The following is a 24,303-nucleotide window of genomic DNA, read 5'->3' as shown; positions in this document are numbered from 1 at the left end:
TCTCTAACGAATAGAGGCCCGGAGGAGTTAGAGGAGGTCCGGGATAAATAAGACTTAAGAGTAGTAACAGGGCACAGAGACGGATCTTGCGTGAGGGGAACAATTTTCCAGGAGGACCATCTGTTCTGAGGGTCTTCGTTCTTAGCTAAAAAGAATTTGTTAGGTGAAAGAAGGACCTCTCCCGAAGGAAGGAACTCAATATGACCCGGGTCTCTTGACAAAGCTGCCAGTTCAGAAATTCTTGCCCCGGAAGCCAAACTCACCAGGAAAAGTGTTTTCCTGAGAAGGGGAATGTAATCACAAGAACTGTTAATGGTATCAGAAGCCAATTTGAGTACATCATTAAGGAACCAGGTAACCGGGGTAGGACGAGTAACCGGTTTCAGTCTGGCACAGGCTTTCGGAATTGAAGCTAACAAAGAGTCGGTTACATCATTAAGGAACCAGGTAACCGGGGTAGGACGAGTAACCGGTTTCAGTCTGGCACAGGCTTTCGGAATTGAAGCTAACAAAGAGTCGGTTAAGTCTATGTTAAAACCCACTAGGAAGATCTTTTTCAAGGCAGATTTAATAGTGGTGATAGTATTGGCTGCCAGACCTGATTCTAATAAAGTTCTAAAGAAAGTGACTATAAGGTTCAAGTTCATACAGTGTACGTCTGAGTCTATCAAAAATTTAGCCAACTTTTTAACCGCAGAATCATATTGGCGGATGGTGGAATCCCGTTTATCTGATTCTAGGAACAGGGTGTTTTGAGGATCGATATTGGCACCATGCATGGCCGCAAACTTCATGAAGTCCATAAAGTTAGGGCGCTCTGAATGTTTGAGAAAGCGTACACAACGCGTGTTTGTACTATCTGAGACAGAACCGGATTGGGTATCGGGTGAGGATGTAGTCTCAACTCTCGCAGGAGAGGGTACCAATTGCTCTTGGGCCAGTTGGGTGCGACCAAGGCTACTCGTCCCTTGAAGGATCTCAGTTTGTCTAGGACTTTCAGTAAAAGATTCACTGGGGGAAAGAGATAAATCCTTTCCCAGATGTCCCAATTCTGTGACATGGCGTCTGTGGCGTAGGCCTGAGGGTCTAGATTGGGAGCCACATATACTCTCAATTTGTGGTTGGACTCCGTGGCGAAGAGGTCCACTTGGAGACCCGGAACCCGAGAGAGAATCCACTGGAATGACTTTAGATCGAGTGACCATTCCGATTCTAGAGGGGAGGTCCGGGACAAGGCGTCTGCAACTACGTTCCGGACTCCCGCCAGGTGGACAGCTGAAAGATGCCAACGGTTCAAGGCTGCTAGGGAGAATATGGCTACTAGAACATGGTTCAGAGGCCCTGATTTTGATCCGCCTCTGTTGAGGCAGCGGACCACCACTTCGCTGTCGAGAACCAGACGAAGGTGTTGTCTCTTGGATGGAGCGAGACGTTTCATGGTTAGAAGAACTGCCATGGCCTCCAGCACATTGATGTGAAATTGGCGGAATAAGGGAGACCAAAGACCTTGAACTTTCCTGAGCTGAGAATAGCCTCCCCAACCTGATAGGGATGCGTCCGTGTGAATGATTAACTTCGGAGGCGGAAATCGAAGGGGAACTGACTTTGACAGATTGTTGGCCCTTGTCCAAGGTAGAAGTCTTTCCCGTAGAATGGGAGGAAGGCGGACTTTCCTGTCCTGGAGCTTCCGGTTCGCCCTCGAACGCCAGACATGATTGATATCTTTCAATTTTGCTTTCAGAAGTAGATCCGTCACTGAAGCAAATTGAAGGGACCCTAGGATCCTCTCTTGGAGTCGTCTGGAACTTACTTTGTCTTTGAGGAAGCGTTTGGTGTTCATTGCAATCTCTAACCTCTTGGGTTTGGGAAGACACAGAGTGTGAGATATAAGATCCCATTGCAGGCCGAGCCATTGGAACTTTGATTTCGGAAGAAGACGGGACTTCTTGAAGTTGATCTGGAAGCCTAGAGATTGAAGGTATTGGATGACTCTGTGAGTGGCTTTTAGGCAATTTTGGGAGGTGTCTGACCAAATGAGCCAGTCGTCCAGATAGGCTACTACTTGAATCCCTTGATTTCTGAGTTCCTGAACAGCAACTTCTGCTAACTTTGTGAAGATCCTTGGGGCGATGTTGAGCCCGAAAGGCATCACCTTGAAGGAGTAATTTTTGTTTCCTAGGCGGAAGCCTAGATACGGACGGAAGTGTCTCGCTATCGGGACGTGATAATAGGCGTCTGTAAGATCGATAGAGGTGGTGACGGCCCCACGGGGAAGTAAGGTCCGCACCTGCGAGACGGTAAGCATTCGAAACTTGTCGCATTGAATGGACAAGTTGAGAAGGGATAGGTCTAGAATCACTCTTCTCTTGTCCGAATCCTTCTTCGGGACACTGAACAGCCGACCCTGAAACTTCAGGTGTTTCGTTTCTTGTATGGCGTTCTTTTGTAACAAGTCCTGGACAAATTCGACTAGGTCCGGAGTGGAATGCTGATGAAATCTGTTCGGTGGAGGAGGTCCTTGAATCCAACTCCACCCCAGTCCCTTGGAGATGATACTGAAAGCCCAGGGACTGAACCTCCATTTGTTGCGGAAGGCATAAAGCCTCCCCCCTACCCGCTGCACCTCAGTATTGGCTTGAGGAGTTGCCTCCACGTCCGCCTCGGAAGTTCTTTCCCTTGCGAAAGAATCTACCTCTACCTCTGTTCTGGTATGAACCACGGTGGTAGCCTCTACCTCTGTTATAACCCTGGGAAGAGCCTTGAGCCCCATAAGACTGGTTAAAGGCTGGAGAGGTGGTGGAGGCACCGGGAAGCTGGCTCTTAGGGAGCAGAACAGTGACGTAGTCGTCCGAGGAAGGAGCCTGAGAGGTGGAAGGCTGTGCAGGAACAGCAGGAGATGGAGGAAGAGGCTGCCGGAAAACGGACGAGCTACTCTGCTGTTGCCGGAACTGAGTGGAGGTATACGGGCGGAGCTTCTTCCTACCCCGGGCTTGGTAACTTGCGGGATCATATTTCCGCTTAGGAGTCAAACCCCAACGGGCTTTAAGGCTCTGATTAACTCTAGTAGCCTCTGCCAAGACTTCCTCCACAAGATCCTCAGGGAAAAGATTTGGACCCCAACAAGAGGACCGGATAAGTTTATTCGGCTCGTGCCTAATAGTCGCCTCAGCCAGGACGTGTTTGCGGCACCTACGTTTAGCAAGAGCAAAGTCATATAAGTCAAAATATAAGGACTGCAAAGTAGCCTTATTGAGAGACTTAAAGATACTCTCAGTATCATAAGTTAAGGCTATCGACTCCGTAGACGTGGCCAAGTTCAAAGTTCGACCAACACGTAGGCGGGAATCATACTCCTGTTTAATAAGGGATTCCGGGAGACGGGGAAGCCGTTCACTAAACATTACTGACGCACAGTCCGCTGTTAGCTTGCCAGAAGTAAAGGTGGTATGGACATTGTCCCAACACTCATTACCTGAAGGAAGAAGGAGGGAGATCGGATCTACCTCTCGGATGGGAGGCAAGGGCTTCTCCTCCAGAGCATATTGAAAAGCAAGCTCTGCAATCTTATTGACGCATGGAGTCACGGTATTCTTGTCCATTAAGAACATTGTGAAAGAACTTTTATGAGGCGTCAACATCGTATTGGTGCAACCTATATCATTCAGAAACCTAGCCCAAACAGATTGGGCTTGTTCCTTTGGAAAAATGACAGTCTCTTTGGGGACCTTATCCAGCCGAACCAGAGCTTCCTCGGTAAGCCTGGCATAACCATGAAATGGAAATGCGAGACCAGGAGGAAAGAATTCAAAATCCTCTAGTGGACGAGTACCAAGACCTTCCAACGTTAACATCCCGTCTGAGAATGGGGAATGAAGAGCCATGCGCCAAGGGTTATTCTTGGTAAACGGCGGAAGCTTAGAGGCATCCGGGATGAGAGAGCTTTGAACTCGCTCCGGAGCACCATGCTCTAATGCCCCAAGTCTCTGACCAATGTTAGAGAACATCGTGTCCATCTTGGCCTGCATTTCCGACACAATCTTAGATTGCATCTCCGACACAATGCGAAGCATGGCTGATTCGGAAAGGCCCGGGTTAGGAGCAGAAGTGGCGGATTGTACTCCCGGGTCGTGAGACTTAGAGGAGGAGCCGGAAGCCTTAGATGACGGGTTTGTATTTGATTTGGAACTATGGGAAGCCTTGTGGGGCTTACGAGCTTTTGGCAAAGTTCTAGATATAGACTTATCTTTGGGGGGAACCGGGTGTGATCGGTGAGACGAATCGCGGTCCCCAGAAAAACCATGGAAAAAAGAGAGATCAGATGAAGAAGAAAGAGCGGGGCTGAGGATAGGAATCTCAGCGCCGGTAACACCTGCCTCACTTACCACCCTACCTGCATCCGGATCATCCAACAACATAGGTTCCACATCCAAGTTCAAGGAGGCAACATTGTCTTCCAGATCTCCGGGGGCATCCAACGGATCTTGTTCCTGGTCGATGAATCCCGAAATAGTGGCATCAATGTCGGCAATGATGGGTGCCGCAACATGCCTAGCCACAGCGGCTGAAGACTTGGCATTAGGGTAGATCATAGCACAGTAGTCTTCAGAAAGGACGTAAGGCTGTTTTGCTTTCACATTTCGGGCAAATCCCCCAACCCACACTTTCAGTGTGGCCCGAGCCGCAGTCTTCTGCTCCGGGGATGCCTGAAATAATAGTGGGAATTACAGAAAGGAAGATTCCCGGAGGTCCTTCAAGACCATAGAAATCTTACTAAATAGTGTATGTACTGTATACCAATTAAAGGTAAAATAATTAGAAAGGCAACATAGCCAACGGGACTCACCGAATCAGATCCAAGGGTGGTGATGAGGTCAAAACAGACCATACAATTATCAGGGTGCCAGACTACGATGTCTTCCAGCTGAACTCCGCAGAGGGCGTGAGACCTACACACAGTATGGCCACAAGGCTGGTGAAGAACAGCCGAACAGGCCGTCGTCTGACAATGCACCATCTATAAAAAGAATAGTATATGAAAAACTGTAATTCTCTTAAGTAGGGGCGGGTCCGGAGGACCCGGGACTAAACATAAGTCTAACTTAAGACTAGAGCTTAACTGTAATACTCTTAAGTAGGGGCGGGTCCGGAGGACCCGGGCCTAAACATAAGTCTAACTTAAGACTAGAGTATAACTATCCATTCCGGTCGAGCCGGGATCATAAGGAAGGATGCAACAAAGAATTAACACACATGGTGTCTGATTTCCCGGAGCGAGGTTAAGCCCCGGACCGGGATATAAAAGTACATCCATAAACTAATACATATAGGAACTCCGGGATAGTGATCTGTCATATATAATCATAGTAACTGTTATAAATTAAGAGGGGGGCGGAACCGTAGATAAGAACCACCAACAGAACCCGGAGGGTTTCGTATAACATAATAAAAGTGTGATAGGTGAATATAAAATAGGGTGCACCGGGATCCTACTCTGTTGACCGGTGGCCAACCCGTCTAGACAGAGACGAAACCGCCGGGACACCCGGAGGACAAAGTCCATAAACACTGAACTACCCCCTCTAAAAGGAGGGAAGGCAACGGTCCCCTAGGGGAGGGGGGAGAGAAGCCTAGCCACCAACCTAGCGAGAGGGGGAGCTTGGGGGAGGATCACGTGATACGGAGCAGCAGGGCTACCAACTGACGATCCCCAAACACTACCAAAACAGATCATACGGAGTAATAAGCACAAATATTCATTATAAAAGTAATAGCGTTGAAAAATATATAAATATACACATAAAAATTTAGGGCAAGGCATGCAAAATAATGAATAAATCCCAAAGGACAACAACCTGATGGCTTATATAATAAAAATTGCCGCCCAGTAACGAAGGTCGGCAAGCCATCTACGATACGTAACCTGATATCGGCCCTAAATATGAACCACAAGGGTTCTAAACGCTAAATAATGAATATCCACAATAAAACATATAAAAATTTAAACTAATAATAAAAATAATACACTTAGTAACACCGCGAGTGAAACTAAAAGCTCTCAAAACAGGAGTACCAACCGTAAGCGGAATCGAGCAAGACCGAGATGATCGAAGAGAATAAACTCCTATAATTTAAATATTAAACGATCTAGATTGCTCAAAACACAGCAAAACATAGCTTGGTACTTAACTTAGACGGTGTCTCCTGGGAAACCGATGTAGAAGCCATAATCCAGCGAAAAATAAGGCAAAAACACGAGAGCACAAACAAGCGGGTTACCACACAGGCGTGCTAAAAAGGAGTTGAGTTCTGAGCGGATGCAGAGTTGGTGGTGCCAAGTGAGGTTGAACGGCTCTCCTCTATTGGGGTCTTTGTCGTGGATGAATCTAAATAGTGCGGGACCTCTGGATTATAAGCCCAATTCTATACCGACACAAATAGGTGAGCGAGCTAGTTAACCTAGCACTCCTTTACATTTTTTCTCTGGTATATTTAGCAGTAAATTACCTAAGAATAAGTGCTAATAGGAGCTTATTCACTGGCCGGCACAGGTTCAAGCCCAGAAAAGTCATATATCAAATAAATGATAAAAACTATTCATATATAAATGCCTTAATAATTGAATGAAGGCAAAAAAGGGGACCCCCCGGGGGCCCCGGTGTCTAAAAACCCAAATAACAGCTTTCTTTGATTGTAAAATTATTAAATTAAATTAATAAATTAAATTAAGTCAGACCTTAATCGTGATCATATCATGGAAGGCAAGGTCGAGAACTAGGATCGTATATAATAGATAAACGTGACTAAAATATAAAGGGAATCCAAGTAATAATGCATAACGTTGGCACCGGGGCTCAACTAAATAACTCGGGTAAGGAATAAAAGCTACTTCCGGGGATCCCGTAATGAAAGTCTTTAAACATATATATATATCTATATGAGGTCCGTGAGGTGCGTGACACCATAGAGGGGAAAGGGATCTTAAAAGGGTCCGTGACGTGCGGGACCAAGAGGGAGTAGCCCGTACACAACTTAATAAATAAAATAACATAACAAGGTACCACGGAACGAGCCGAAAACTTCCCGCCGATCGTTGGCCAAACGAGCGACGGAAAAAAAACGACTACGACCGGGTAGAGTAGTGGAAAGAATAAGTAATGTACGTTAATGCATAATAATAGAATGCCTCACAGATCAACGGGAACCGCACGTGCAAAGTGGATGCCCCCGGGAGGAGTACATAGCGCTATAAGATATCGGCGGGAGGAGGCTAGGAGTGGGTTGGCTCCGGGACGATATCAGGTATACCAACCTGCCAGACCCACGAGTGATATGATCCCGTGGAAAGACTAACAACACTATAAAAAACATAACACATGGTAAATAAGATGGGAAGGCATGCTGGATGATAATAATAATAATAAAATTAGCTATAAATCAATCGTAAAACAAACGAGGGCGCGAACAAGAGACAGGAAAACCAAGCCTGACGGCGCAAAGAGTAGGCAGGGCTACCAACAGAACACAGGGTCAGTGAAGTGCTAACAAAATGAAAACTAAAATGTAATATCTGACTCATGAAAGCCTCTCAAACTAATGCAAGCATACGAATGACGTTAAAATGATAAGCAAGTTCGTGGCGTGCGAATGTAAATAAGCCAAGAAATAATATGAGGAAAAGAACGCCGAAGGCGATCAGGCATGCCAACCTACCAAAAATACGCACATGAATATGAAATAACTTATCATAAAACAGGACAATATAAAATTAATACGGTGTGTGAACCGTGGCTAACCATAAGGTTCATAACGAGAAACAATCAGTATGGATGACTTATTGAAAATCGTTAAGAACGACCGAGAGAGAACGAAGAGGGAGCCGAGCGCCAATAGAGACCCATGCAAGGTCATGAATAATAAAGCTGAATAATATAAACAAAAAGGGGCAAGGCCCCCTCCAAAATCTCAAAACTCATAGATCTGGTACTTAACTTAGATGTAATGACAGTGGAGTCGGACATCTTGAGGTAAATCCAGAGAAAACCAGCGAAATTTTTGGGTGAGATAGCCATGACGTCCTGATGGACCCTCCCGTCTATTCTAGTTCAGCCTTTCAGGCCCCTCCCTGATCTACTGTATCGCGGAGATTGGTAGAAGCTGAGCTCAGGATGAGGACGGACGTGACGTCATTTAGCAATGGCGCCCGTTTGTTTACGTCTCGAGTACCAAAAGTACCCACGGATGAGAGTAACTTTGGAACAGCCCCTCAGTTACTCGGCCACCTTTCCATATCGAAGTGTTAACCTTATATGGGGTGCAGATAGCTATGTGGCGTTTTAATACATGCGTCCCCTGTTGATATACGATATCCTAGAGGGAAACCTTTAGGGTACTCGCACCAGAAGTTAGAATTCTGTGATAACCTTTAGTTTAATTCTCTGGGAATATCCACTGTAGTTAAATATACCCTAGGAAGCTACTGAAGGAACCTTCCATCAGGACATCATGGCTATCTCACCCAAAAATAGATTTTTCGCTTCGCTCAAAATCCGTTTTATAACCCTTTTACCCCCGGGCTATTTGGAAATTTCCAACCCTTAACCCCCAAGGGTTTTTTTTATCCCATCACATTTTGCAGTATACTTTTTTTAAATTGCTCTAACAGGCTTAATTTTTGTCATAGAGAGGTCGGGTTGGTCTCATTCTCTTGGAAAATGCCTGAATTTTCTCAAAAAATTATCAAAAATATGAAAAAAAAAAAATTTTATAGCATTTTTTCGCTAGGACGTACCGGTACGTCCATGGGGGTAAAGGGATGGCTTTTGTGAAACATACCAGTACGTCCTTTGGGGGTAAAAGGGTTAAAGAAAGTTTATTAAAAATAAATTTATCTACTACACATGAATGATAATTGTAGGTTTATAATTTATGTCTGATGCATTTGAGTGTTTGTGTCATTACTGAGTTGTATGAGAGTTGTCACACTCCCCTATACAACTTTATCCTAGTGTTAAGACGCAGGGTGATTTTTGTGGTCATTTTTCAGGAAAAAAAGTGTGTCTTATTACACGGGAAATACGGTACTGTAATTAAATTCTCCTCGGTACGGTGTCAGCGCAATCGAGTTAAAGACGCTCTTGTGTCTGTGCTGGCCAGTTAGTTCTGAATACCACCAGGGGACTGGTCATCATTTGAATAACCCTGTTGTTTTGGGAATTGAATCGACTCCTGCTGTATGAAGAGTTCCATTCAATAAATCTATGGCATCATCAATACTTTCAAACTGTTCTGCATTCCCTTTAATTTTGGTTAGCTCACAATATCTATCCCAGTCTGCCTTGTCAAGATTCCATCGTGGCGATCTCTGAAAAGGTGGCACATTGTTGGTGTTTATAATGATTGGTGCATGATCACTAGTATGCCAATCATCTTATGTTCTCCCATCAAAATCGAGAAGGAAGTCAGAGCTTGCAATTGATACGTCAATGCATGACAAGGTACCTGTCTGAACATGAAAGTGTGTGGGCTCTCCTGTATTAAGGAGTCCGACATCATTCTCCACAACTGATGATATATTTCCCCTTGCGTTTGCCAAAACGTCGCCCCATAAAGGATGTCGATGTCTATTAAAATCTAGTAAGAGAAAAGGTTGTGGGAGTTGTTGAATCACCTCTAATAAATTATCATTTGAGATGTTATCATTTGAAGGCAAGAAAAGAGAGCAGATTGTGTATTTTCTCTCTATATCTATTTGTACAAGCACTGCCTGCAGAGGGGTACAGATAGACAAGGATATCTGGGGAACATCTCGACGAATGTGTATAAGATTTTCGCCATGGCTCCCTGCTTTTTGATCATATGGTGTCATATAGCAAACATACTCTCGAGGACCAGAAGTATTAGCATCAAGCTTGCTCTCTTGTAGACAAACAATTATAGGGGAGCACTCTTGAATGAGGAGTTCAAGTTCTTCATATTTGGCCTTTAAACCATGATAATTCCATTGCTGAATGGATGAAAAAACTACGGTTTATTTTTTGGAAGACACATTGGATGAAGTCTTCCCATTGGCAATCTTTGATCTAACACTGTTCCTTAGTGGTTTCTCTAGAGAGAGACTTGATATATTGGGTTTTGTATTTGTCTTTTTCTTTGTGTCCTTCAGATCTAATTGTTGATATGGATGATGGACCTCAACTTGAATTTCTGATTTATTTAAGTTGTCTCCCAGTTGATCAGAAACATCAGCAGACAAGACATCATATTTATTTGAAATCATAACTTTAATGTTTCTTATGGAAAGGGCAAGAGAGATGGAGGTCTCTCTCTTTTTCTATTAAAAAGTTGTGACCTACCAGGTTTTGGCACCTTCCCAACTACAGGTGCACTACACTGGATAAATTGGTTGTCAGTGGAACCTTCTTCAGATCAGGCAAGGACACAGCCTGAGAGAGATTGTACTATTGTTTAGAATGGTAATAGATGGCTTACGAATATCTTTCTAATCTTAAGTATCTTTTTTATTCTTCTACACTTACTAGATATAAATTTTCGAAGGGACTTTCATCTTTGACTACTTTCATATCTTTCTTTATGTTGGAAGTAAGGGTAATATTTTTGTCAGCGTGCTTTGGCATGTTTTTCTTAAAAAGCAGTGAAAAAGGTTACCCTGGCGTTATCTACTTTTCAGGAGCTCTTTTACGACCCTCTTTAAAAGTAACCCTTTCCATGGTCCTAATGGCCTGAATTTCTTTTCTAAAAATAAACTTAAAACAGCGTTTGGATGTAGCAGGGTGTGCTTCCCCACAGTGAATACAATTTTACTTTTCTGTGCATGCTCCATGATTATTTTTTTCACAGTTGGCACAAACAGCTGGCTTATTATTTAGTTTTTCCTTGCACTTTTGGCTTAAATGGCCATAAATTTGGCAAATATAACATCGCAATGGTAAGAGGATGTATGGTTTCATCTTTAAAGGTAGCCAACCCACTTTAATAAGATTGGGTAGCCTACTTTTACTATCTTCCTATTGGCTTTAAAAGCATTCACATTTTCATGTCTTCCATTTTCAAATTCTAAAATAAAAAAAAATTCATAATTCACTATTTCATAGTGACCAGGTAATATTTCTACTTTTTTTATATTTTTCTTTATTGCAGATATCTCTTATTCTCTCTCTTCTTCACTAAATGGCATGAGTAGGGTTCTAACATCACAATATTATGACCCAAGTTGGAATTGTCAATACAGAGGTCCATGTTCGTATTTTCGAGGTTGTCACCAGAAGGGTTAGTTTCCAAAGAAGGAGCAAGCTGGTTATCCACCTCTTATCAGAGGATGTCAGTCCTCTAATCCCATGTGGCTCAACTTGAGAAGAGGTTTCAGTGGGGACCATTCCTCTATTAGATGGGCTACCTCTCTTTAGGTGGGCGTACACTGGTCAATGGGGGTAGTTATCCCTCTCAATGACGACTCCAATGCCTGGCATCACCCATTACCCACAAATATGGGAGACTTAAAACCAGATCACTGGAGCCCGACTCTTAACAAACTAAGTCTGCAGCCAATGGGGTCCGCCAAAAGGTGATGGCGTCTTAATTTGTACAAGTTGAGATGGCATGCCATCCATCCCACTCCACATTAAATCCAAAGAAGAAGCCAAACTATAATCAAACAAGCCAAAGTCGTCAACATGTTCATGCCTGAGAGGAAGAGATGGGAGAAAGAAATAATCCAAAGGGAAAGAGAAAGTGCTGACTAATTTAGTTGGATCAACAAATGGGCACCAAGGTCCAATGGGAAGGCAGTTCCAACTGTTCATCAAAGACCAGCTGCTAATCCCTAAGCCCCCATCCTCTTCAAGGCTTCTGCATCTCGGGGGTCCCTTAGCATGGGAGCTTTTTGGGAATAGATCCCGAGTCATTGGAAGAAGAGACAGAATGAATGGGATAAGATGCCCTGAACGAATCACCTCAACCGCCCAGGGTTCGCCATGAGCTGCAGCGGCTTTACAGGCGTCCCCCCACAGGTGGGAGGACTGCCCAAGTTAGCGGGATTGTCCTCTGCCACTTCCCCTATTTCCCTTCCCTCCCCAGAAGAGCTTTGAAGCTTTACGGTTGCCCTGAAAGGGCTTCTTAGACACCTCTTGGCCCTGTTGTTTTGAGCCCATAGCCCTATTCGTTGGCAGTTTGAGTGGAGGTCGTTTCTTTTGTGGTGGAGGTTGATAGGGCCGCGATATCAGGGCCCTATGGAGAAAGGAGTCCTGTTTGGATTTCCTCCACCTCTCTCCTACCCGCTCGACGTCTTTCGGGGAGAAAAGAGAACTCTCCTCGAAAGAGGAGTTTCTCAGCTTGGAAACTTTGGCCTGCTTGAGCTGTCGATAGAATTTCTCAATGATGGAGTCCTGTCTCTTCAAAATGGTATTCACCCATAGGTTAACAACCTGGTGGGAGAGGATCTCGATCGTCCTAGTTCTGGACAAGAGGAGGGTTTCCATCGACTTCCTCATGGACTCAAAAAGACCAGTCCTGAGACCTGATCAAGTGGCCCACTGATACCCACCAGAGATCCAGCCACAATGTAGACTACATGTGATATTTCACAATCTTCTTCTGGTTGATGATCTCCAAGGCCGAGTACGAGATTAAGGGTTCCGATAATCTCTTGAAGGGAACACCCCTTGTGAGAGCCTTTATGGAGTAATCCAGCGGTAACACCAGAAGAGGCTCGTTGATTATCTCGTAGTACCTCCTCCGCTCGGAGGGAGCTGGGGGAGCCTGTAGCCTGCAACACTGCCTTCCTTCTGGCACTTTTCACCCTCTTTGACTAGGGAAAAGCTGCACTGGTCCTTGTGAGTCTTTGAGTTCCTTAGACTTGGTCAAGGACCGCGTCTTTTCCACCCTGCGGGACTGTTGATGGATTTGACAGCCCATTGATGGATCTAATGCAAGCTAAGACCTGCCAGAAGGCATGCTGACTCCTTCTGCTCTGCCTCCATGAGATTAGGGCTAGCGGTTCTAGGCAAAAGGTCGTCCTCACAACCAAATTGCTCATCCACCTCCGAGCTCTCACCCACAGGAATCCCGGGTGGGTCGGAGTCATCAAGGTAGGCTGACGCTCTAGAGAGCCTTCCCTAGGCCTCTCTTACTGAGGTGCGAAAGCTCTTCCCAAGGACTTGGGGATGGTGAATAAGTCCTTCAGCTCACTGCGCTGAGGCAGGAATTCCTACAGAAGAGGACGTCTTGCAGCTGTCTCTTACCTAAGAGGATATTGGTCCTCTCCAGAGGGAGGAACTGCATCAGGCTGCCATGGAGGATGAGACTCTGGAGGAACCTATTGGAGAGAAGCAGAAAGAGTCTGTCAGGGAGATCACCCTGTCCTCCCTAGGGGGAGATGCCCTAATCCTTTTACGTTTCCCTTTTGGTTTTACCGGTGTAATAAGTACCTGCAATGGGCTCCCAGACCTATCTTTCCTCCTGATACCTCATCCAGGGGAGAGAGGTCTCTCCTTAGATAAGGTCCTACCCTGGATGAACCTTCAGAACTCCTCCTAGGGTCTGAAGGAGAAGAGGCACCAGGAAGGAGAGACTCCATTAGGGGAATCCTTGGCATGCCACCCAAGGATTGTGAACGCACCACGTTGAATAGTACGCTTAACCAGGGGTGTCCCTACCACCTGTGGAGCTGGGAGGAGAATCCCTTGGGCGACCAGGACACCCTAGGTCTGGGAACCTGAAAGGAAAGGTGGCAGGTCACCTTACCTGCAGGCAAATGTGGCACCGGTCTAACCACCGGGGGTTTTGCCATTTCGGTGCTTCCTTTGGTTATTCATCCTGAACCCTAAGGAACTCTCGAAGGGAATCATCAACCCATAGCTCTCCCGAGGTAAGCTGAACTCCTTGTGGGTGACGATCCCTAGGAGACAGTCACGCTTGCAAGTATACAAGGGTATTGGAGCAGTCAGTTTCGGGGACCGATAAGAGGGCAAATGACGATGAGGTGAAGAGCGGCAAGGTGGCAAAAACCGCCTTGGCTAACGTCTGGCTGGCGATTGCCAAGAGGGAGACTTGCGACCTCTAGGAGAGAGTTGCTGGTGCTTAAAGGGAGAGCGCTAAATAGGTGGAGAGACTGGTGATCATCTCAGCTAGAGTGAAGGTCTCACTGTAGAGAGACAATCACTTGTCACTTGATGGAGAGGTGACGGAGGCTCATCCAAAGACGAGTGGTGAGATCATCTGAGGCTGTAGAGTGACGTAACAAGTCAAGCCATGCTAGTATATGATGTAATGCTGGTACGTCACACAACGCTGCTGCAAAGCAAGCAGTCGTCAAGCTACGAGACCGAGGGATCAGCGTAGCAAGAGCCTGAAGGCTCAGCGCAATGAGAACCTGAAGGCTCGGGGTCACGAGAACCCGGAGGCTCAGAGTAACGAGAGCCAAGAGGCCCAGGGTCACAAGAGCCACAAGGCTCAGTGGGATGAGAGCCTGAAGGGTCAAGGTCACGAAAGCCTAGAGGATCAGTGTGACAAGAGCCCAAAGGCCCTGGGTCATGAGAGCTCAAAAGCTCAGCGTGACAACAGCCCGAAGGCTCAGCGTGCCAAGACCTGAAGACTCAGGGAGTCATTCCAAAGGATCGAACAGGCGTCTCCACCTGACCAAACCTGGGAGGAGAACATCTAGCAGGTTCCTCCAAAGACGGAGACTGCTTAGAAGTCACTCATTGGTCTCTACAAAGTCTCTCTCATGGACAAGAGAGACGTGCTATAGCAGGGGACCCGAAGTCCAAGTTGCGGGCAGCAACACCAAGGTTGTCCGGTGCTGCGCTCAAGGGGAAAAGATCCACCTCTGAGTAAGCCGGTGTACGCTTCCCCTCAGTACCCAACTGAAGGAGTTCGAACAGAACTTCCTTTCACAGGGGACCATCTACACCCATGGACAGCCACATCTGTAGCAAATCAGAGGAAGAACAGGCAATCTCCGGGGGAAGGGGCAAAACCGTTTTGCCGGGGAAAACAGTACTGTCCCTCGAACCTCGAGGTTGACCTGGGGTTAATAGGGCTGTCCTGCTGCTACTTGGCCGTTCCCCAGAGAGGACCGGTTGAGGAGCAGCTTCGAGGAGAGATTGGGGGGGAGAGGGTAAAAGAAGTCGGAGATTTCTTCTACTTCGAGGATGACCCCGAAGGAGAAGAATCTCCCTTAGACTTCTTTTTCCTACACCTAAACCTCTCCCACTAGGAGGCAGACCACTCCCGACACTCAGGACAAGTACAGTCCTGGGGCCTCGGCAAGACGGACACATTTGGTGAGGATCCATCTCTAAAGCAGAGATAAAGGTACCACAGGAGCATCCCTCAGGTCCAGAAAAAGTGCACATGAGGCCGGTCAGAAGAAGCACACTCTGAAAAGAGAAATAAAAAACAGAATTAATTGTAAAACAATCAAATAGCAAGTCAGGTTTAAGGCGGGAGAGAGCGGCAACGTCCACACTCTACCAAGCCAAAAGCAAAGTGGGTGCTAAGCTCAGGTAAGAGTGAGCGGAGTAGCCGGCTACCCCCTCACCTCCCCCTAACTAGCGGTTGGGATAGTTATCCCTTGCTAAAATCCTATGACCCGCCTTTCAGCTACGCCGAAAGTAATATCTCCTATAAATAGCGAGGGTTTGTATAAATGACGGAACAAAGTAAATTTGGCCTTAGTGGAATTACATTTAGATTTAAAATCCCAAGTACACGTACAATAAATTACAGCACTTAGTGTACCTGAGTACAAGTGTACAGTACTTAAAACCCAGCTCATCCAAGGTCATAATAAAAAATAGAGGATCTTCATAGCTACCTTGTCCTGAAGAATGATTATATTATCCTTATACAAATCACTGTTCCACAACTGAGTACCTGGAGGAAATACTAGCAGTTCTGGGATGTGGTAATCAATCAGGTAATATGGAGATGCCAAATTCTGGAATAGAACATTCACGTGTTTAAATAAGGTATCTATGAACTCTGGTTCTGAATAGAATATCAAATATTAATATATCATCACACAAGATATAATTATTCAGAGAAAACAGGGCTCTTTTAATATTTCTATTTCAGGATATATAAAATGACATCTTCTGTACCTGGGGTTGACTATTTTATGGTAGGGGAAAAAATTGCATATACTTTGAGATATTATCCATGCTGATTAGAGTAGTCTACTTCCTTGTTTTCTATCTAAAGGCGTAAATTCAATGTACAGTATGCATAATTATAGACTTTACCTTGACACGTTCCAAAAAGTCATCATATGACTCTAAACTTGAATCGTAATCTTCCAAGATAAATCCATCAGTCGCAAGTTGGTTATGAACCTGATCCACTGATTCCATCAATGTATTGATTCTAACATAGCGAGGTAAAGGATCTATTAAAAGAAGAAGAAACATTGACTTAAAATTATCAATTCCATTTCATCTTCCTCTATTGCATTTAATGTTCTAGATTGCAATCAGGGTTTCTGACTTTAAATATTATATAGATTTGTGAAATATATTATTTCAATCAGTCTTACCCAACATTCATTATGCTCAAAGCTTTAAAAGAGCAGTTTGGGGTACCAAACTTGAAAATTAGATGATTATTAGAGGATTTATATGATTAGCCCTCTTATATCTCAATAACTACTACTATGAACAACTAGCTGTACTATAAACCACTAGCTGTAGCCCCCCATGTTTGTTATGGTTCATCTTTTCTTGACTTTTTATCTTTTTTCAGGCTTTTGGGTGGTAGTGAGATTTCCAAGTTGATATGAATAAAACTCGGGATATAAGTTTAATTCATTTTGGGAGCGAACTCGCTACATAAAATGCTCGTATCCTGAAACCGTTTATCCTACAAGAAATAAAGCATAGTCACTCGATGCATTCCCCACTTTCATAAATACACACACTCATTTTGAAAGGTTTTGTAATGGTAATTATAGTACAAATTATAACCACTTACATCAGAAATGAATACAAAATGACAAATTCATAGATAATTTGTATTTTTCCCTCACTGATACAAAACTGGAGTTATCTATAAATGGATATATCTTTCAGCAAAGCTGGAAGGTAGCCAACTAGACTTTTGGTGGGAGTTGGCAACCCTACCCATAGCCTGGGTAGGGGGGTGGCTAGTGGTACAAGCCACTTGTATATATACTCACGAAGTGGTGAACTAGTCACTTTTTCTTTGCAGGCAGGACTTGTTGGGGGACAAGTGATGGCGGGACAATTTGTATAAATAGCTCCAGGTTTGTATAAGTTATGGAAAAATACAAACTATCTATTTGTTTACCAAACTAACAAACCTTACATTATTTATACATGGATGACTCACCCTTAGGTGGGTGGATAAGTCCAACTACTGGCATAGTCATTGACCCAGGTTTGCCTAGTACAGTATTAGACTGTAATCTAAAGGGAATGATAGTGGCCCAAGCAAAGTTGATGTGAGATATAGCATATGAACGTCTAGGTAAGAATGGTCTAAATAGGAATCTTACACATAAAAATAGACATTTCCCAATGGTTACCTCACGGGAAGCATTGAGGACGTTGACAGGTATATTAACATAGATTATACTAGGCTACAAAAGGGAAATGGTTATTACCTGCAGTATTTGAAGCCACCTTGCAGAGAGACTCATGGTGCTTTGCCCGAGGGAAAGATGAAGAAAAGAAAAAAAGGCCAGAGAATTTCAATCATCCCAGACTTAACCCGAGTAACCAATTCCTTTAACCAACTGCTACCCATCCAATAAGGAGCCTGAGGTACTTTAAACCACTTGTTGAGTGGTCACCACAGGACCGATAGAAAACGTATCAAGTCCCCTGTGAGTCATGTCTTGTAGGTAATGAGCCTAGAATGTAATTTGATGTTTCCAGACAGCTGCTTGTAAACTTGCTATATGGAAAAGTTGCGTTTGAATGCCAGGGATATACTGATACCCCTGACATCATGAGCTCTAGGTCTACGAGCTGGAGGATGTTCAAGATTGATAGGTCGGTCAATGACCTTGCAGATCCAGGCTAAAACAGTTTTTAGCTCAACACGAGCTAACAAACAACGATGGTAGTCGAGGTCGGATTGCTGCTGTATGCATAAGGTAGTACCTCAAACTCCGTACTGGACATAGTAACAATTGATCTGGTTCATTGGTTACAGAACGTAGCCTCTTAAACTGCAAGGGTCCGAATCTAAAGTCCAGTACCCCCGGATTTTGAGTCTTTGCAATAAACTCAGGGATGAAGCCGAGAGTCACTTCCCCCCATCATCCTTGAATGTTAAAAGGAAAGAAGAGAGACAGAGTACAAGAATGGCACACTATGTAGCAATCCTGCCAGAGTTGACACCAGGAAGGTCCTCAAAGAATCTATATTGCCATGACGAAATCTGCAATGACAGAGACCTGACTTTAAGTCAACAAGCAAGGAGGAACGGTTTGTGAGCTGGCAACACCAAGTGCATATTCAGGCAGTGCGCAAACGTGTAAACCTATAGAACTGTCAGCGAGATAAATTCTAAGCGAGAGGAATGTCATAGCAAAAACACTCAGTGGTCAGGGGTAATTGTATGATCGGAGTAGTCCCTACATCCTTGTGGGGTGGAAAGGCTTCTTGCCCTATGGGGGTCACCGGCAATTGATCTGCTCACCAAACAGCTAAACAAAAAGCTCCCGGTGTTCTGCTCCCCCGCACCAGACACAGTGGGAACATTTGAGGACCCTTTCCAACATCCAATAAACAATGTAAATGCTTAGGCTTTTCACCAGTTCTACCTGATCTACTGACTAATCAACAGTGTTCATGATGTCTCTCAGAATGAAAATAGCAGCTACCAGATGGCCACAAGCCAAATGGTAACCAAATCTGATAATGTTCCTTGTCAAGGTCCCTCTTCTGTCAGTTCTACCTTCAAAGGCACCATCAATCATTGGAATCCCCTATACTTCATGGGTGGAGAGAATTCAGCATCTCCAAGTGAAAGGGTTTTCATGAGGCACTGTAGCAGTCTAGCAAGGATAGTGGTCCATTTCCTGCAATATGTTATTTTTATAATAAAATAAATTTTTGAATATACAGTACTTACCCGGTGATTATATAAGCTGTAACTCTGTTGCTCGACAGAAAACTCTACGTTAAAAATCCGCCAGCGATCGCTATGCAGGTAGGGGGTGTACTTCAACAGCGCCATCTGTCGTGCAGGTACTCAGTACTCAATGTAAACACAGAACTCAATTTTCTCCTCGGTCCACTGGGTCTCTATTGGGGAGGAAGGGAGGGTCCTTTAATATATAATCACCGGGTAAGTATATTCAAAAATTTATTTTATTATAAAAATAACATTTTTCAATATTAAACTTAGCCGGTGATTATATAAGCTGAATCACACCCAGGGGGGTAGGTAGAGACCAGCAATAATTGTTTACATTATTATGAGCTAAGGATTTTTCATTTCATTTTAGCAGTTATTCAAAATAACAAACATAAAATAAATAAGTACCTGGTAAGGAAGTCGACTTGAACAATTAATCTGCCTTTTTAAGTACGTCTTCCTTACGGAGCCTCGCGATCCTCTTAGGATGCTGAGCGACCCCTAGGAGCTGAAGTATCAAGGGTTGCAACCCATACAACAGGACCTCATCAAAACCTCTAATCTAGGCGCTTCTCAAGAAATGACTTTGACCACCCGCCAAATCAAGTAGGATGCGAAAGGCTTCTTAGCCTTCCGGACAACCCAAAAACAATAATAAAACATTTCAAGAGAAAGATTAAAAAGGTTATGGAATTAGGGAATTGTAGTGGTTGAGCCCTCACCCACTACTGCACTCGTTGCTACGAATGGTCCCAGAGTGTAGCAGTTCTCGTAAGAGACTGGACATTCTTAAGATAAAAAGACGCGAACACTGACTTGCTTTTCCAATAGGTTGCGTCGATTATACTTGCAGAGATCTATTTTGTTTAAAGGCCACGGAAGTTGCGACAGCTCTAACTTCGTGTGTCCTTACCTTCAGCAAAGCTTGGTCTTCCTCATTCAGATGGGAATGAGCTTCTCGTATTAACAGTCTGATAAAATAGGATAAAGCATTCTTTGACATAGGCAAAGATGGTTTCTTAACTGAACACCATAAAGCTTCAGACGGGCCTCGTAAAGGTTTAGTTCGTTTTAAATAGAACTTAAGAGCTCTTACAGGGCATAAGACTCTTTCTAGTTCATTTCCAACCATACGATAAGTTTGGAATATCGAACGATATTGGCCAAGCCCGAGAAGGCAGCTCGTTTTTGGCTAGAAAACCAAGTTGTAGAACATGTAGCCGTTTCGGATGAGAATCCGATGTTCTTGCTGAAGGCATGAATCTCACTGACTCTTTTAGCTGTGGCTAAGCATACCAGGAAAAGAGTCTTTAAGGTGAGATCTTTCAGGGAGGCTGATTGTAGCGGTTCGAACCTGTCTGACATAAGGAATCTTAGTACCACGTCTAAATTCCAACCAGGTGTAACCAAACGACGCTCCTTCGTGGTCTCAAAAGACTTAAGGAGGTCCTGTAGATCTTTATTGTTGGAAAGATCTAAGCCTCTGTGACGGAAGACTGATGCCAACATGCTTCTGTAACCCTTGATAGTGGGAGCTGAAAGAGATCGTTCTTTCCTCAGATATAAGAGGAAGTCAGCTATTTGAGTTACAGAGGTACTGGTCGACGATACGGATACTGACTTGCACCAGTTTCGGAAGATTTCCCACTTCGATTGGTAGACTCTAAGGGTGGATGTTCTCCTTGCTCTAGCAATCGCTCTGGCTGCCTCCTTCGAAAAGCTTCTAGCTCTCGAGAGTCTTTCGATAGTCTGAAGGCAGTCAGACGAAGAGCGTGGAGGCCTTGGTGTACCTTCTTACGTGTGGCTGACGTAGAAGGTCCACCCTTAGGGGAAGTGTTCTGGGAACGTCTACTAGCCATCGAAGTACCTCGGTGAACCATTCTCTCGCGGGCCAGAGGGAAGCAACTAGCGTCAACCTTGTCCCTTCGTGAGAGGCGAACATCTGCAGTACCTTGTTGACAATCTTGAACGGAGGGAATGCATATAGATCTAGATGTGACCAATCTAGGAGAAAGGCATCTATATGAACTGCTGCTGGGTCCGGGATTGGTGAGCAAAATATTGGGAGCCTCTTGGTCATCGAGGTTGCGAAGAGATCTATGGTTGGCTGGCCCCAGGTGGCCCAAAGTCTCTTGCATACATCCTTGTGGAGGGTCCATTCTGTTGGAATTATTTGTCCCTTCCGACTGAGACAATCTGCCATGACATTCAAGTTGCCTTGGATGAACCTCGTTACTAGTGATATGTCTAGACCTTTTGACCAGGTGAGGAGGTCCCTTGCGATCTCGTACAACGTCAGAGAGTAGGTCCCTCCTTGCTTGGAGATGTACGCCAAAGCCGTGGTGTTGTCCGAGTTCACCTCCACCACTTTGCCTTGAAGGAGAGACCTGAAGCTTTTCCAGGCCAGACGTACTGCCAGTAGCTCCTTGCAGTTGAAATGCATTGTCCTTTGACTCGAGTTCCATATTCCCGAGCATTCCCGACCGTCTAATGTCGCACCCCAGCCTACGTCCGATGCGTCCGAGAAGAGAACGTGGTTGGGAGTCTGAACAGTCAGGGGAAGACCCTCTCTTAGGTTGATATAGTCCTTTCACCAAGTCAGACAAGACTTTATCTTTTCGGAAACCGGGATCGAGACCGCTTCTAGCGTCTTGTCCTTTTTCCAGTGAAAAGCTAGATGGTATAGAAGAGGACGGAGGTGTAGTCTTCCTAGTGACACAAATTGATACACGGATGACAGCGTCCCTACCAGACTCATCCACAGCCTGACTGAGCAGCGTTCCTTCTTCAGCATCTTCTGGATGGATAGCAGGGCTGGGGGCTGATCGTCTTGTTCAGCAACGTCCTCATCAGAGGGTTCCTCATCCGAAACTGATGAGGAAACGGCAACGGAGTGGGCAACGTCTGACTCGCTGAATCCGGTCGCACTGGCGGATGCGTGACGGAGCCGGACGCAATATCATGGAACTGCTGCACAGTCTGTGAACTGTCAACAACCATGGGTGCGCGAGGAAGCACAGCGTCAACCCGAAACTGTCTAGACCGTCTGGGTTGTGCAGTCAACACCCTACCGGGTTGCTGAGGTTGACGCACTGCGTCACAACAAGTCACCTCTGCTGGTTGTTGAACGTCCTGAACGTCAACAACCACCTCCGAGCGTCGCTTAACGTCAACGTGCGGCTGGCAACCCACACTGGGTCGCATCGGTGGAGGAACCACCTCAACTGGCAGACGCAAGTAGGTTACCTCAGCGTCAACAGGGCGCACAACCGACCGGTTGGAAGGTTGTTGGCCAGAAGGTTCTTCTCCGCATTTAAGTCCTCTATCAAGGACGCAAGCTTGGACTGCATGTCTTGCAGCAAAGCCCATTTAGGGTCTACGGGAGCAGGTGTGGCAACAGACGGGGTTAGCGACTGAGGCGGAACCGTTTACCATCCCTGAAAGCCTTGTTATGCGTGACATAATAGTACAGCAAAACTTCAAAGGCTCGACAACAGCTGAGAAGTTGACCTGTAAACAACTTGGAGCGTCTCCTGGCTAGGCGCCAGGGAGAGTCTACCAGAATTGAGAAGTCTATCTGGGCAGAGGCATGAACTCCCAAGCCGAGACTTCTCTCGTGTCATATCAGACTCTCGCTCTATAAACCAGTTTAAAAGAAGGGAAAGCAAAGGCTGTATCCCCCAAACTCCTCCTGGTGAAAAACCAGTCGCCTAGCCAACGTAACGCTCTCTAGGAAAGCGAGAGAGCACTAGCTTAAAAACAACGGCTTCGAAGTAGCTAGGCCTAGTGTAAGCTCTGACGTTTAGGCGAACGAGGAGCAGCAGTTACAAGATCCGGACGAAGGTCCTTAAAAAAATCATCATGATTTAATTAAAGTCCATAGGAGGCTAAGCAGCTTAAGGCTCCTCTCCATCTGACAGAGTCCTCAAGGGAATATCAGTAGAGGGAGAACAGCCACTTCCTCATCTACAGGAACCATGTCCGATAAAAGCTGAGTCTCTCACTGGTGCATTAGTAGCGGACCAGAACGCAACGTCATGTAACTGCTTGACAGTCTGTGAACTGTCAACAACTGAACTGTCAACCACAACAGGTGCGTGAGGACGTACAGCGTCCACTCGAGACTGCTTTGACTGCCTAGACTGAGCAGTCAAAACAACTCTAGAATGCGGAGGTTGACGCACAGCGTCAAAACAAGTCAACTCCGATTGTTAGTGAACGTCTAGAACGTCAACAGGAGCATCAGCCAGTGGCCTAACGTCCAAATGCGGCTGAAAAACCACACGAGACCACATCGAGTGTGGTTCTAAACAACCTGACTGACGTGACTAGGCTACGCCAACGTCAACAGTAAGCACAAAGGAACGTTAGGTTGGCTGAAAGCCAGGATATCGATGAGATAAACGGCTAGACTCAACGGACTAATCGGCAGAATAGTCTTCCATAAGGGAGGCAAGCTTATACTGCATGTTTTGCCATATAACCCCTTAAGGATCAACGGAAATGGTTGTGGTAATAGACGAGGGTAACGTCTGTGACCGCAACACTTTGCCTACAAAAAAAGACTTTCGGAGTCTGTGTTACGCTTTTGTTAGGCGGCGAGCAGTTATCCGATGACTGCATAGGGTCAGAGCTGTCCTAATGGCTGTAACCAGGACGCTGGACCTGTCCTGAAAGGACTGACTTCCGCTTAAGGGCTTCGAAACCTTGTGACAGGTTTCTTATGCGAAAAGCCTACGGAGTTTTCTGTCGAGCAACAGAGTTGCAGCTTATATAATCACCGGCTAAGTTTAATATTGAAAATTGTGTTGTACTCAAGAGCCCACTTCAGTTGATAGCAGACTTTCATGTTGACTGCTATCACCTACTCTTGGTCCAGGCTTTTTTAGCCTGAAGGTCCTAAACTTTTCATCCTCATGGGAATTGTCTATGGTTATGAGGAGCTTCAAATAATCTTTCCCTTCCTGAGACCTCAAGCCCCCAAAGTGGGATGTGATCCTTGTTCTTAAGTCTCTTAATGAAGCCCCTTCTGAGTTCTGACAATCAAGACTTTTCAATTGCTAATCATTGCACTGGCCAATAGAGTTGGAAATGACTACACAGTTTGTAAATCAATGGAAATTTCAAAGGATGGAAGATCTAATTTAATTTTGCAGCCAAGTTGGTGGCCACAACTCAAATCCC

The 24,303-nt window shown here is 45.2% G+C and overlaps 1 protein-coding gene across 1 annotated transcript in view; it reads right to left on the bottom strand.

The window, feature by feature from the left end:
- The window catches only part of Nsun5 (Nop2/Sun-like domain containing protein 5), a 214,367-nt gene that overhangs the window by 43,273 nt on the left and 146,791 nt on the right, over positions 1-24,303 (bottom strand). Inside the window, exons 5-6 of the mRNA XM_068395137.1 lie at positions 16,260-16,402; positions 15,833-15,955 (exon numbers count right to left, since the gene is read on the bottom strand). Of these exons, the coding sequence (XP_068251238.1) occupies positions 15,833-15,955; positions 16,260-16,402 (266 nt within the window). The remainder of the gene's footprint in view (positions 1-15,832; positions 15,956-16,259; positions 16,403-24,303) is intronic.

Source organism: Palaemon carinicauda, chromosome 20, assembly GCF_036898095.1.
Source record: "Palaemon carinicauda isolate YSFRI2023 chromosome 20, ASM3689809v2, whole genome shotgun sequence".
NCBI classification, from domain to species: domain Eukaryota; kingdom Metazoa; phylum Arthropoda; class Malacostraca; order Decapoda; family Palaemonidae; genus Palaemon; species Palaemon carinicauda.
This window is presented reverse-complemented; position numbering and strand designations above follow the sequence as displayed.